Genomic DNA, 16764 nt, shown 5'->3' with positions numbered 1-16764 from the left:
AAGAAAATGTTCCTATTATGATGTTCATAAAATCAAATTGAACACACTTACTTGCATTTCTTGAAGGATCCTTCAATCTATATATAAGCATATATGCATTTGTGGAGCTAGTAGGAAGACAAAGAAAAATCAACTGTGACTGAACATTTTATTAAGTCAACAAATATTTACAGAAAATAACCTTCTCTACTTGATGCTATTGACTTTTTAAAGACAGGTTCACACTTAAACTGCCCTGGAAATGAGTGAAACTTTCTTCTGATTGTAAGTACATATGGGAAGAGGAAATCTATGACTCTCTTGATAAGTCATTCTGTTATTCAATAAGCATGTTTCCCAAAGTGACTTATTGTAATTAAAGAGCTAGTTAAAGTTTGTTAATTGTATTACAAAAGCAAGGGGAAAAAACCCACCCAAAATGCACAAATTTAGTTGATGATTCTGTTGAAGTTACTAACCTGGCAAAGGCACTAGAATAATATCCTCGACTTCCTGAAGATCCGCCATGAGTCTTCTTAATGTCCTCTTGGGTTATCTGAAATGTTGTATCACAGTATTTTATTCTGCAAAATTTTTAGGTTGTCACTAAACAAATCAAACTGCTGAACCCTTTTAAAGATGAGCACACCAAAGGAAAAAGAAAAGGAAGAGAGAGAGGAATACATACACAATTACAATAACCACTCATATCTATTAGAATTAAATATAGGACTATATAAAAGCTTCAGGTGGTGTCTAAATATAGTCAACAAATCAAATTCTCATCTGTAGTCAATGCCTATCAATGAATTTTAGCACTAAATGATCAGGGAACAATTGTGAAAGGCTAGGTAAAGAGAAAAATAAAGTAATTTTAGCAGCTGTCAAATGAGTGAAATTAAAATAGAAAAGAAAGAGCAGTTAATTCCACTTAGTCTTTAAGGTTTCACCCCCTCACCTTACCCCTGCCAGCTACCCTCAACAACTTGCTTGCTTATGAACAGATAAAAACTCAATTTCTCTTGTCAAGACAAAAATCTTTAAGTACTTGCTTACCCGACTAACATGCTGATCATTGAAGCTGTACCACTGCTCATCACTGAATGATTTTATGCACGCATAATAATGACCACCAGCTGCACTTCCTGAATGAACCATGACAGAAAAGAGTTCGTATAGCAAGGAATTCTAGAAGGCAAAGAAGTAACATGAAATGAGAAAATAAAAATCTCATTTATTGTTATTCTATCTTCTTTAATAAGTATTTAGTAAAGCCACTAGGACACTCAGGCTATTATGCTATATGGGAGAAAAAAGGTGGTGAAAATAATATGAATCTGCAAATTGCTAGACAATTAGGAAAAAACCTTTCTCCATTCTAATCATAATGCATATTAAAAAGCTACTGAGTACAAAACAGTTCTATGTGTGGTCCAAAGCAAGTAAAAACAAATAAGAAGAATGTACACCATTGCCTAGAAAACAGATTCTTCTTTAATTCAGGACAGCCAGGTGGTACAATAGCTTGACTGCTAGGCCAGGAGTCAGGAAGATATGAGTTCATATCTGAAATCTGGTTTTAAACATTTACTGTGTGACCTGGGCAAGTCACTTAACCATGTCTGCCTCAGTTTCCTCATCTGCAAAATGAACTGGAGAAGGAAGCAGCAAACCATCATTCTGGTATCTTTGCCAAGAAAACCTCAAGTGGGGTCACACAGAGTCAGACACTTAACATTACTATCCTAAAATCTCAATTACTGCCTCTAGAACAGGGAGATAGATGGTATCATTTTATGAACACCTGCATGTATGATTATATTTGAGATTTTCACAACAATAATTTACCCAAAATTACTTTATATTCATTCCCAAGCAAAATTAACTGCTACCTGGATCTTCTAATATTAAATTCACAGTTAAAAACTCTCTCATGACTATACAAGACTATTTTTATAATCTCAAACAAAAAAAATTAAAGAGGAACAGACTAGATATCTTCCAGTTATAGTTAGAAAAATAATTCTTAATCAAACAAGGATTAATGTAACTGCAAAATACACATTAACTTCAATTACAGGAATTATAGAATTTGTGCACAAAATCAACACAATAAGGATAAAAAGGGAAATTGCTGATTAAGGAAAAATATCTTCCTATCAAGTATCTCAGAGAAAGATTTAATATTCAAGATATATAGGGAATAAATATATACTTTCAAGAACAGTTACTGAATGGATAAGTGGTTCAGAGGACATGAACTCTCAAAAGAAAAATTATAAACACCTTTGTGAAAGGCTGATTCATATTGCCATTGGTAAGAAAAACAAGACCAAAGAAACCTGGATTACAAATCTCAACCAATAAATTGACAAAGAGGACAACAGATGAGCCTACTCAATGTTGGTAGAGCTGTAGAAAACCAGGCACTACTAATGGAGATATGCAATAGTCTAACCATTCAAGACAAAAACATTTTTTATGGTAATAGTAGCTAAGAACTGGAGAAAAAGCAGATGCCAACAGATTTTGGAATGGCTGAACAAAATTCTGGGAATGTAATATTATTATAACACTACTGTACCTTAAACTATAAAGAAAATGAAGAATACAGGGCAAAAGGAAGACATACAAAACTAAGGCAAAAGAAGGTAAACAATATACACAACAACTTTTTTAAAAATAAGTTTTTATTGTTGCCTTCTATTTCTTATTTATCATGGTTATTTCAAGGATTTCTTCCCTTTCCCTTCCCAGAGAGCCATCTCATATAACAAGAGCATTTTTTAGAAGAGGAAAAAAAATCAGCAAAACCAACTGAAAAAGTTCAAAACATGTACAATATTTAACACCTGTGGATCTCCCACCTCCATATATGTGAGAGGATGTTCTCTCATATCCTTCCTTAGATTTCTGCTTGATCTTTATGCTTTTGTTATATTCACTTTTAATTTGTTTGCTGTGTTGTTGTTCTTTCCATTTACATTGCTGTAGTTATTGTTTATATGGTTTTCTTGACTCAGCTGACTTCATTCTGCATCAGTTCATAGAGATCTTCCCATACTTCTTTGTATTCATCACGCACATCACGTCTTACTGCACAGTCATGGTTCAATATATTCAAGTACCACAATTTGTTCAGTCATTTCCCAATTGATAAGCATCTATTTTATTTCATATATTATTCTTTCCTATAAGAAAAATTGCTGCTAAAAATGTTTGGTGTATATGAAGATTTTCTTCTTATTGATGGCTTCCCTGGAGTACAAACACAGTTGTGGAGACTCTGGGGTTTAAAGGGTTTGAATATTTTGGTCAGTTTATTTGCATAATTTTAAACTGCTTCAAAAAATGGTCATACAGCTCCATCAACAACATATTAGTGTACCTTCCACAACTCCTCTAAAAATATTGCCATTTTTTATAAGACACTTCAGAATTATTTTGATTTGTATTTTTCTTATTAGTGATTTGGAGTACTCTTTCATGTGGTTGTGAATACTTTGCAGTTCTTTTGGAACTGTTCACATTCTTTGGCTATTTTTCTATTGGGGAATAACTATTAGTCATGCCTATGTGTGAGCATATATATGCGCGCGCGCGTGTGTGTGTGTGTGTGTGTGTGTGTGTATGCATACCATACCAACACACTTACAAATTGCTTAAGTCTTAGATATCAAAATCTTATCAGAGAAATATGATACAAAGATTTTTTCCCCATGTGACTTTCTTCTTTTGGATATATAAATATTATATGTGCAGGAGGTTTTAGTTTTAAGTAAACAAAATTATTTATGGTTTTGTTTGTCTCTCTCTTGTTTGATTAAGAAGATATTTCCTACTTATAGCTGTTGAAGTATATGAAAAGTACACTTCAAATTTTTTCGTATATTCCCCAATGACTACTAAGAGTGGAAATAGAATTAAAATATGACCAAGCTTGGCTCCAAATAAAAGATAAGGAAAATATATCCTATCTTTCTCTGCAGAGCTAAGAGACTATGGGTGTGAAGAATTATATATTCTGCCAGATTCAACTGCTATGTTGGTTATGTTTTAGGGGCTGGTTAGATAGGGATAGGGCAAAGGGAGGGATACATATATAGAAATGAAGAAGTAAAAACAAGACAATAAAAAAACTTAAAAGTTTTTACCTCCTTTAAAAAGTGTTTTCTCCTATAACTATGGGAGAACATAGAGATAAATGCTTCATAGAGAGAGTCCATGCTAGGTACCTAATGCTGTTCAGGTATTACAAAAACAGGTGCTTAATAAAAAACTTGTTAAATTATGGGATATCAATCATTGAAGTCTCACTTTAGCATTTCCACTTCTTTCATATGGTATAAGCATCTTGTTAAAAAAATGGAAATAACTACTACATAGAATAAGAGAAGTATTTTATTGTAGAGTGTTTAACATAAATCTAAGACAAATTTAATTCAACAAATATTTATTAAGTTCCTCTTATGTATAAGGCTGTCTTGTTAGGCAAAAATGATGGTAACTGCCCTCAAAGATGTTCAATGTAGCAAAGGCCAAGTATTCTTTACAAATGTAAATATGAAACAAATGAAAATGATAAAAGGCCATAGGGCTATAAACCGACAACTGGAAGAAACTTCAGAGATCATTTGTCATGAGGTAAGGGGAAAGAGAGATCCAGATAAAGTGACTATAGCTCAGGATAGAGCAGGGGAGGAAGGGACAGTATAAAACTATTAAGAAAACGTATACATTTCAAGTGTGAGAGACATGGAAGAGTGTTCTCAATAGGGGGAAGTAAGAGAAGAGAAAAAATTTAAATAAAAAAATCAATACTGCTGAAAACACAGAAGCTATGAAGGAGAGCAGTATAAGAAATGTAGTAGGAAGGCAGGAATTATCCAGACAGAGAAAGGCCTTAAATAAAACTCCGAGGAGTTTCTTGTGAGGTAGCATGGTAGATAAGAGCACTGAGCCAGGTGTCAGGAAGAATCAAGTTCAAATCTGTTCTCAGACACATATTAGCTGTGTGATCCTGGCCAAGTCACTTTATTCCTACCTGCTTGAGCTTCCTTATCAGTAATATAAGATGATATTAACACCTACTTCCCAGAGTTATGAGATTCACATGGAGTTATTTTTCTAAAAAGCTCAGCAGTGTCTAACCTATAGGGGGCACTTAAAAAAAAAAAAAAGACTTGTTTCTTTCCTCAGCGTCACTTCCCACTCTCCTACTTCCCCAAACTTTACACAAGTTCTAGCTAAAGTAAATGGAATGAGAGAGCATTTATTAAGTGCTCACTACATGCCAAGCATGGCACCATGCACTGGTAATACAGATGCAAAGAGGAAACAGTATAGCCTTCAAGGAACTTGCCACATACTTAGTGGAAACAACAAGTACAAGAGAGCCCAGCTCCAGGCAGAATGGCAGCAGCACAAAGAACAAGAAGGTCTGGGGAGGAATAGAATGCGCTAGCCTGCTAGGTGACAGGGCCTAGGAGCCAGGAGGCTGTGAGGGCCAGGCAGACACAAAAGTCTTCCTTTTCACTATAAGGACGAGAGCTGGAGACATGCAGCTCATCCCATGCTGTCCTCTTCAAGAATTCCATCTCAACTTGGTGTTCACAGGAGGGAGTAAGGGCAAGGAGAGGGAGACCATCACCCTCACAAACTCTTCACAGGATGCACAAGGAGGACAAGATAGTCAAACAATATCATGGAATAGAATGGGGAAGGAACTGATAATGGAACAGATGTGAGGGTAAAGGAAGAGAATCAAAGTAGAAAGAGAGTTTGAGCTGGTATGAGGATGATGGCATTCTTACTAGCAGTAGCAGAAAGATGAGAAGAAGTAGGTTTAGGGAAGGTGATATGCTTTGTTCAATTCCATTAAAAACACCAAGTTCTTCCAATGTACAAGATACTCTAATAGGCACTCTGCATACGGAGATTAAAAATGATCATTCTTGCCTTATAATTAAAATGAGGAAGCCATGACAAGGTCACAGTTAAACATAACATAAAGAAATGTATGCTGGGAGATTCAGACAATGTTTCTGGGGTAAAGGGGAGAGTATTGCTTTTTTGGTGGTGGTTAATGTGGTTGCTTTGTGTCTTTCCCCCCACCTTAAGAAGACAAGTCCTGTCGGGTGCATCAACCAGTACAAAGAAGCCAGTTTATGAAGGATTCAAACAACAATGGAGTCTAAATTAGAAGGAAAACAGAAAACTGGAGGGAAAATTTTATAACAAGTTTTTCATTTTTCAACTAAATAGGGAAATGACCCAAATAATATAAAAATAAAAGTTATTTCCCAATTGTTAAATATTCAAAGGATATGAATAGGTAGTTTTGAGACGAAATCAAAGCTATCAATAATTGCATGAAAAAATGCTTTGTCTTTATTGATTAGAGAAATTGTAAATTAATACTACTCTTAACTACTATTACTTACATGTATAAAATTAGTTAAGAATACAGAAGAAAATGATAAATGTGGGAGGGGATGTGGAAAAATAGTTATATTAAAATACTGTGCTGAAGCTGTGAACTGGTCTGGAGAACAATTTAAAATTATGTCCAAAGAGTTCTAAAACTGAATGCCCTTTGACTCAGCAATACAACTATTAAGTCTACATCCTAAAGAAGATCAAAGGAAAGAGAAAAGACCTATTTGTACAAAAATACCTATAGCAGCACTTTTTTTTTTTTGGTCGTGGCAAAAAATTAGAAATCGAGGGAAATCTCATCAACTGGGCAATGGCTAAATAAACAGTGGCATATGATTATGGAATACAATTGTACCATAAAAAATGACAAGTAGGATAATTTCTGAAAAACTTGGGAAGAAGTATACAATGATCCAAAACAATTCCAAAAAAACTATGATGGAAAATGCTCTTTACCTCCAAGAGACAATGGATATTGAAGCATACTTTTTTCATTTTCTTTATATTTCTTGGGTTTGTTTGTTTTTTTTTTTTTTTTTTTTTTTTAGCAATATGGCTAATATGGAAATATGCTCTGTATAATTTAACAGTTGAAAGTTGGAAATTATATTGCTTGCCTTTTCAATGGGCAGGAGGTAATTTGGAACTCAAAATTTCTAAAAAGGCAGCTAAAAATAAGTAAATAAAATGCATATACATTTAGAAGTCATTTATGTAGAAATGACAAATGAATCTACAGGAATTCATGAGAACACCCATAATTAACGGATAAGATTTAGATGATGATCCATCAAAGAAACTGAGGAATGATCACAAAGGCAGAAGAATCAAGAAGTGGTATCTCAAAGGCCCAGAACAGACTTGCATTAAATTGTTTATCTTATAACCCTTATTAGATTAAAGGTTCATTCAGGAAAACAAGTCTGGGTATTCTCAGCTCTGAGCACAGAACTCTGCATATGTGTTTGAAGATTAAAAGGAACTATAGCACTTAAAATGGGCAAAACAAATCTTTATGTGCAACTGTGAATTACTCTTATAGGCATGATTTCTTCTATTTATTTGCCCTCGAAAAATCAGATATGATATTTATTACAAAGCTAAATACAATGCAGAGCTAGGAAGAGCTACTTGAGCTGCACAAGACAATGTATAAGTATTACTTAATCACCCCTTTCTCACTAATTATCCCCAAAGCTCTCTTGGATTCAAAAACCTTACTAAATCTGACTCTGGGAAGTCTCTCCAGAGTGCTAGTTTTAAGGCTGTCAATATCACTGTTTCCTGGCAAAGTTATTTTATCTGGATACTTCTGTTCAACAGTTTAATACAGAGCAGAATATACTACTGAGGATGTTTCATAAGAGATAACTAAGGTAGATCTGATTTTCCTAAACTGATATTTTTTTTAAGATATAGCTATATTTTCTTGTTATTTGTGTGTGAACATATTAACTGACCAAAGGTGCTCTCTTAAAGAAAGCTTAAAAGTATCATTTATGACAGCTATAATTTTTTTTCTTTTGAGAATGAGTCTCCTTATATTACCAGGCTGAAAGAATATTGGTCTTCCTACTATAATGGACACAGAAGCTTTGACCTGCTCCATTTTCCAACTTGGCTCACTTCCCTGCTTCCAGGGGGTGCCTGTATTGATGCTGGATGTAGAGAAGACATCTGATTGACTCTGCCCTAATAGCAGCTCGGAATTGCTGAATTCAAGCTATGCACAAGGCTCAGCTGCCCTGGTGGCAGGGATTACAGGCATGCACCACCATGCCTAGCAGATGCAGTAATTAGTTTCAGAGACTCCATTTTCAATTCAACATCACAGAGAAAAAGGTACCTTTTCAAGACCAGGTTTTGTGATCTTTTCAGTTCCACTATTATTTTCAAGGCAGATTCCTTCATCGACCCCATCATCATTTGAGAACTCGTTGCTCATCTGATCACTGTGACAACTGCCTTCATTTTCAGCTCCACTGTCCGTACAACTCTCAGTCTGAGGAGACTTCTTCATAATAAACAAAAGTCTTCTTAAAATTTATGAGCCACATGGAGTGATAATACATTCAATACAAATACATCCATTTGAAAAAATTAACATAATACAATTTCGAGTATTTCAATTCATAAAATGTCAAATTAAACAAAACAAAGTTTCAAAATCTTTTAAAAAGAGAAAGTTTTGCCATTAAAATCCCAATTTTGTAAATGATTATATGGAAAGGTTTCTCCAGAGGGACACAACTTACAAATGAGGTGGCATATTTCCTGTAAGCAGGATGATGACTAGTTGAAAAGGTTAAAATTAACCCCAAATCAAGAAAAAAATTAAAGATGAAAAAATACTCAACAACCAGAAGGACTCTGACCTATTCAAAGAAACCACTATTGGGAATTGGAAAAAGACAAAGGTAGTATTACTATTTACTATAAAAAGTTTAACCAAAAGGCAGCAAACACCAAACAGAAGAGGTTTAAAAAAAAGAGCCCCCATATCATCTTAGTTGGTGAACATTATCTCTCTACCACTCAGAAACAATGAATCAGAGTCATTTAAAAAATTCTCCAGGATGATCGTAAAAAGTTATAAGTAATGCCTTATAAAAAATAAATATCACTGTGAGACTCAAGTGAAGGATGACATTCCAAGAACACTCTAAAAATAAAATAAATGTATCTTTTTTGATAATGACATTTTCACCATTAACAACAGAACAACAATATTTGGGATTTAAAACTTTGAATTGTCAAGAACTACAATGAAGTAGTAAAAATGGCACCTAGGAAGACAAAGCCACAGGATCACAGCTTTAGGGGTGGATGCCATTTTGAAATTAACTGAGTCCAAACCTCACTGGGTAAATAAACTGGGGCCTAAGTGCACACAGGTGTTAAGTGGCCAAAACCCTGCTTTAAATACAAGTTTTGTGACTGAGCCCAAAGCTGGTACTTTTCCCACTGTACTATATAGGGACCATCAACAATGCACACTAATCTAAACAAATAAATTTCATGCAAAGACTTAAGAGAATCTCTCAGCTGAGGAACCTGAGGGAAATTCAAAGGAGATATCAATAGATGGTGTGAGATGGCTAACTCTTAAGGTTCTAGAAACTGTCAATTTCTCATGTCCATTTTCGAAAAAGCCAAAATGAATTTTTCCATAGAAAATAAGAATAGGCTTGAAATTTCTTCAATGTTTTAAAAAAATTTTGCAACATTCAGCCATCCTTTAAGTAAAAGTGTCTTTCACAGTATGGAGAAAAATAGTCATTAAGGTCAATATGAAAGAAATTAAGAAAAATAGGTTCCCTTTAGTTCCCCTGGAATAAGTATGAGAACAGCATACCAGACTAAGTATACAGAGAAAAAAAATCCATGCTGAAGATGTCACAATCTTGAAAATATCAAATGACTGCTTTACAATGTATCTTAGGAAGAGAAGATATAATAAAAATGGGGAAATAAAACTAACCTACATACTAATATCCCAAAAGAATCAATTCAGAGTACAAGGATAATCCATATACCTACTTTCTCATTTTCATAAAACTTTTCTGAGAAAAAGCTACATAGTGTATCAAAAATTATTTTTGACAGAAATACGAGAAGGCAACAGATAGATTTTCATAAACTATTATCTACAACAGACTCTATCCAGTTTATAACTGTCTTAGTTTCACAAATCTTACACATCTCATTAAATCTCACTGCCTATTGGTTAAAAAATGCATTTGGCTTGGCAAAATAAAATACAGCCTTAAAGACTCTCTTCTAAGGAATTACACATATCTTAAATTCATAGTATTTCTTGACAAATGTAACCACAGAGCCAATTCTATTTAGCAACCATAAAACTAGTAAATAGTCACTTGTTAAAAGCACAGCTTTTACTGTCATGGAGGATTCTCTAACAGCTGATAAGACACTTCAGATCATTCTGTTTACAGATATTACTATGCTGATTGCACCAAGCTCTGGAATACCACAGTGTCTCCTTAAGGAGACCATAATTATTCTAACAGAATCCATATAGAAAAAAATTTAATGAAAGATGCTATTTGATGTGAAGTTTGGATGGCCAGTCAACTGGAGTGGCATATAAATACATTTATTTCATACAAGTACTATGAATAAATTATGAGTTGGGTCCAGAACTGAACAAAAGAAAAAAGATAAGTTGTATTTAGGAAATTGCAATCCTTTTAATCATCCCAAATAGCTCCCTGTAACACAGACCCATATTTCCAACATAAATGTTCTCTTTGGGAGAATTCAATTCTTCATGGCTTTGAATCTTAAGAACACTGAAATACTCAAGTTGTAATTAACTTAAAGAACAGAGAGACTGCCATGGAGCCAAAAACCATCAACACGTTCCAAGGGATGATTTATCCTAACAATGCAGTATAAGGAAGAGCAACAAGGAAGCATAGGATTGGCAAAGAAAGTCCAATTACAGGATGATAGAAAGCAGCTCAGATATACTTTCACAAGTCCAGAAAAGGGCTGTTGGCATGTGAGATGGATCTTCTGGAGGGCTGGAAGAATCCACATAAGCACTGCATAGATCGACCTATTTTAGGTCATCTTTGGGCTAAGAGCAAGTGTAACTTTTTGTTGTAGAAAACATTATCTATATACTCAGAGAAGATGCATTGCATCTGCAAATTTATGGATTTTTATTTACTTAAATCAAGTCAACATTTATAATCTACCAAAAATCTCCAGTAATTAAAAAGTAATCATTTCAGTCAATAGAATTATGTTCTCAAAATTTTCATTCATTTCATGAAAAGGCTAGAATCATCACAAAAGAAAACAGAGGAGAGTTGCAAGTGAAAAAAATATTAACAAATTCCAATGAAGTTTGCATTTTAATTAAAGTAGTGAAGTAGACAATGTGTTTTTGCTTTTGACAAACCTTTCCTAACTTGTGCATAAGCTGAAATTCCAGGAAAGAATCCTTTAGATATTCCGAATACTCTCCAAATAAATGAGGCAACCACAAAGAACAAAGTCCCTTAAAATACACTGGTCTCCCCTGAGGTTATAAACTAGAGGGAGAAGAGAAGGGAAAGGATACATACATTGCTTTAAATAGAAATGGGAGCCACTAAAGTATGTGTAATGATTTAATCTGATGTGGACTATACTTGGGGGTGTTGCAGGCCACAATGCAGACTGTGTGTTTGACAACTCTGCCCCGATGACATTTGTAAGCTAACTTTACCCTGGATAATTTATTAGCTATCAAATTAGGAATATAAACTCCTTGAAGGCAAAGCCTAGATTAGGGGTGCTCAAACTTTTTAAATAGGGGGCCAGTTCACTGTCCCTCAGACTGTTGGAGGGTGGGACTATAGTAAAAACAAAAACTTTGTTTTGTGGGCCTTTAAATAAAGAAACTTCATAGCCCTGAGTGAAGGGAACAAACGTCCTCAGCTGCTGCATCTGGCCCGCGGGCCATAGTTTGAGGACCCTTGGCCTAGATTATCAATTTTTGCATTGAAATTCCCAGCACTTAGCATAGTGTCTCATACCATAATTGCCATTCAACAAAAGCTCATTCATTTTATTTACCAATAACCTAACTAGAGAACTCCAAACTGACAGTTTTACTTCCAAAAACATATTAACTTAAATTACAAACTGTTTACCATTTAGGGTGAGCAGAAAAACCTCTCATAAAGTTAAATATTCTCTGCAGCCCTTACTAAAACAAAAAATTAAAGGGAAGCAAAGAATGTTCATCAAAGGATTAAGTTCTGTGATAATAACTGGCATACTCTCATACCTAGGTTGTTCACATATATAGAGGAACTTAAAAAACATGTCAAATTTAAAACAACACATTGCAAAAAAAAATTATATTTACCTCATCTTCAACATCAATAAACGTACTCATATCTAGCTCTTCTGGGAAAGTCATCCGGTCATTTAATTTAATCCTGTGCATGGTGGTGTAATCAAAGTCAAACCTTTTCAACTGGAGGGTCAGCAGATATGGGAAATGCAAAAAACGAAGGCCCTAAAAAGAAACCACTATTGAATATGAAATGTTATTTCAAGTAACCAATATGATCAAATTGAACAAGTGGCATTTACCTTCCGTGCGTCACACTTCTTTTTACACTGCTCACAAAAGTACTGGTTGGGGCCATCCAGAATTTCTGGCTGTATAAATGCTTGTAATGCTTCTTCCTAGTGAAAGAAATATATTCTTTTACAGTTGTTACTTTAAAGAAATATGTTAATGACTAGGGCCTGAACAGACATCACAATTATACTAAAGATTATGAAAAGAAGAATGGCCAGAAACCTGAGAGATACAAAGAAAATTATTAGGAAATAGTAAGAAAACTCAACTTTTCTACCTAGAAATAAGTGGTCACGGACTGAGCTAGCATCATATTTCATTCAGCATCAGAAATATCCACAAAGTCTCACCTGCTTTCCTTTTTTTTTTTTTTTTTTTTTTTTAAAGCCCCTGTTATTTTGCACATCACAGTTATTTCTCTGGAATCAATCAATTTTTGTACAATTCATCATGCAACATATTTTACTAACTTACCAACTGCAATCTTTAGTCCCTTCATCTTTTAAGATGGGTTTTAGCTTTCTAAAACACTAATCACTTTTTCAGTATGACATCTTATACACAATAAATTCAGAAGAAAAGGAGGTGTTTGGCTATATTTATGTATGCATTTTTATGTATACATTTAGACAAACAGATAGCTACACATTCACCCCCCCCCCCCCCACCATCTCATACTTCTTGGGATGGCATTAGTATTTCAAAATGGGATATAATTAATTACCTCTTAGTGATGCAATGAGAAAATCCAGTAATAGACTTTCAATATTAAAACCAGACCTTTTGTCCATAATCACATACACTAGTAAAAACTAAAATATCAAGTTGTATCCTGTTCTTAATGCATGAGATATTTTAAAAAAAACAACCTTATAACAAGAGTTTCCATCATTTAAAACTTATTACAAAACTGTTTCTCAGTCAACAGAAGTAACAAGTTTTCTTTTCTCAATTTTGCATCCTTAAGAAAAAAGCAGACCACTTTTGAATTAGTTCTCCACATTAATAATTTTTCCAGGTTTCTAAAAGATACAGCTCATTTAACATGAAAAGTGAGCTTAGCTTCAAAATTTCTTACTGCCAGAGCTAACAAGAGTTTAAGAAATATTTTATCTAATCTAATCTCAAAGTCCATTTGAAGTTATCTGTTCCCCTGTAGTATTAAAGCAGAAATATGAATGGATAAATGCATATTAGTAAGATATCAATTTAAAGAAACTAATTCTAATACACACATGTTATCTTCAAAGTATCTTCAAAGTAATTTCTCTTGGTATGAAAAAAATTGTTCCTCAAAAGCAGAATAAAAGGGGATGTGGTCTGGCAAATAGACTCACCAATTGCAAAATGGCTGGCACACAGCTTATAAGATTACTATCTAAATGTTGTTTGATGAATCCCACTTTGGGAAGAGATCAAGGATATGAGAAGGTATTCAAAAGGCCTCCAAACTCATCCCTTCTCCCTCCATTTCTTTCTCAGAACACAGGGAAGCACTAAGAACAAATAACAAAACACATATTTCCAAGTTTTTTTTGTTTTTACAGACCCTGCTTTCTCTCCATAATCAAGAGTTCTACTTAGAGTCTTAGGAGATTTTTTCAAATTATTTCTCTTACAACATTGTTCAAAATTGAAAAGAAACAAAAAAAAGGCCAAATTCTATATCAAAGACTAAAGAAGCAAAATCAGTTATCACTTAAATAAAGAAACTTTCCAGATAATTTACAAATAAGGAGTTTTGGAAAAATCATAGTCTTTCAATAGAGTTTACTGTTGCTCTGATGATAGCTATTTATCAACTGCATAAGGTGTCAAATTATTGCTTTCAAAACAGAGCAACAAAAATCTGAATATGTAAAATACATGCATTTTTCTAAAAGTTTTTGCATTTGAAGACTGCTCAATAGCAAGCCTGATATACTAGAAATAGATTCAGAGGTGCTTAACTTGTATGAAATACAAGGCATTCAAATCGTGCCTAAGTTTCTTCTTAGCTATTATAAACTATAAACATCATTGAGAGCATAAACGTCATAATGGCTAATAATGGTAACAGTAGTTCATGCTATTTTAGGTTACCATAAAATGTACTACAGGCACTCATTCAACCTCTGTAAATTATCTATACTACATATTCTCTAATAAATATTAAGTTTAAACCAGAAACTTCTGGAAACAAGTAAAACCATTTAGAAACTAGTCACACAAAGTATTATAAAAGTTTATATTCATTCACTCATCCAATCAACAAATAAATGATGAAAATAATGGACAAAAGTGGTAATGCAAATTCATGTAGACTTAGTGTGATGTGCAAGTCAACAAAGGACCATACCAGGATATATTTTATGCATTAAAATAAAAGTGATGTCCCTATGGACTGTCAAATACTGAATGAAATATTATGAACAATGTTTCACTATTATCATTAACGATTTCACTGCTTACCAAAGGCTTAGAGAAATAATTGCTTTCTTCTAATTTCTTTAACTTTACATATTTATTTGTACTTATAAAATTCATAAAAATCATGTACTAAGCTTCTGACAAAAGTTTTACATCTATACACTTTCCTTTTTTTTTGGGCAGAGAAGTTAGCATTTTCCCTTTATGTTTATAGAATGAGCCAAGAAAATCAGCACCTTTTTGGAACTGGGTATTCTTAAAGCCTAGTCAGAGGTTAGGGGAGAAATGTAAAATTAGAATCTCCATGCTTTTTTATCTATAGAAAAGAGAGCATTGGCTAGCTCTATTTTATAGGGGAAAAAAAAGACTCAAATACAGATAATATTATCTCTGAATATTAGTGTCCTACATATTTACTGTTATTCAATATGCAGGGCAAATATTTTATTTCATTTCTCTTATTCAACATACCTGAAATTATCATTTTATTTTTTGACAGAAAAAATATAATAGCAACAAATCTATATGGCTGATGGATAATTTCTCCAATAAAAAGCAGAATTCAACATTAATTATTTTACTAACTGGTCTTGGAACAAATTATGATTTTACATCAAATCTCATATTCTTATAACATACGGTATATGTATATATGTGTGTGAGAGATCTTTGAATATCCTTTTTCTAATTAAAAATTTTTAACTAGCAAATTTATTAAATACCAATTATGGATCAAGCACTGTGCTAGATACTAGGGACAGAAAGGAAAAAAAAAAAAAAACAGTTCCTTCCCTAAAGGTGTTTCTATTTTATAAAAGAGAATAGCACATACACATATAATTATATGAAAATAAATACAATCTTATTTTAGGGAAGAGATATTATAGTTGAGGGAAATAGGAATTATCATGTAAGATATGGCATGTCAATTGAGCTCTGAGGGAACATGTAATTATAAAGGGGGAGGTAACAAAGAAGAGCATTCAAAATACACAGATTTTGTTTCCAGTTTCATGTACTGAGTCATCTACTTTCTTCACTGATGAGCAGTAAAAAACATGTTTTACAAGGAAACTAGTTAAAAACTAATATGTCTTACAAAGTCAGGTAATTTTAAATATCCATGAATTTAAATGACATAGATTCCGAGGTCCTCAAACTTTTTAAATAGGGGGTCAGTTCACTGTCCTTAAGATTGTTGGAGGGCCGGACTATAGTAAAAACAAAAACTTTGTTTTGTGGGCCTTTAAATAAAGAAACTTCATAGCCCTGGGTGAAGGGGATAATCATTCTCAGCTGCTGCATCTGGCCCACGAGCCGTAGTTTGAGGACCTCTGATATAGATCATATTTGACTAAGATGATAAAGGAACATGGATAACATATAATAAAACAAATGTATCAAATTCCAGTAAGGAATTCCAGCCAGGAAACTAAGATTGCAAATTCAAATTGGAGGAAGAAATTATTTTTGATAATTTAAAGAATTGCACAGTATTCTGCAAAGTTCCTCTATGTACATTTAAGAAGTTGAATTCTTAAATGTGCATAATACTGGAAAAGTACACAATGGCAAGCAGTGATAAAGCCCTAACTTTGAACACTATGTAATGATAACTCATGCTGATTCAAAACACTAAACATCTAGTTTTAAACTTCATAAAACAATGGGAAATCACTTACCTCTAACTAGAGTTCTTTGAAGGTAGTATCCTCCTTAGAACCCCTATCTTGGGTAGTTTCGCCTGCTGCAATTTCCCTCAGGAGATACTAGCAAAGTCTAGTAAGTTTTAGGTTCCCTTCCGCAAGCCCTATTAGCGCATGTGTGTAAAC

General features: G+C 33.6%; 1 protein-coding gene across 3 annotated transcripts in view; it reads right to left on the bottom strand.

Annotated features, from left to right (window-relative positions):
• Positions 1-16764, bottom strand: part of USP47 (ubiquitin specific peptidase 47) — a 93337-nt gene that overhangs the window by 24466 nt on the left and 52107 nt on the right. For 2 of the 3 annotated variants that reach the window (XM_051965717.1, XM_051965718.1), the window contains 6 exons: positions 12532-12627; positions 12302-12454; positions 8264-8431; positions 1036-1167; positions 459-535; positions 52-107 (listed from right to left, as the gene is read on the bottom strand). In XM_051965717.1, coding sequence (XP_051821677.1) covers positions 52-107; positions 459-535; positions 1036-1167; positions 8264-8431; positions 12302-12454; positions 12532-12627 — 682 coding nt within the window. The remainder of the gene's footprint in view (positions 1-51; positions 108-458; positions 536-1035; positions 1168-8263; positions 8432-12301; positions 12455-12531; positions 12628-16764) is intronic. The other variant, XM_051965719.1, reaches the window with a different exon arrangement.

Source organism: Antechinus flavipes, chromosome 6 (assembly GCF_016432865.1).
Source record: "Antechinus flavipes isolate AdamAnt ecotype Samford, QLD, Australia chromosome 6, AdamAnt_v2, whole genome shotgun sequence".
NCBI lineage: Eukaryota > Metazoa > Chordata > Mammalia > Dasyuromorphia > Dasyuridae > Antechinus > Antechinus flavipes.
This window is presented reverse-complemented; position numbering and strand designations above follow the sequence as displayed.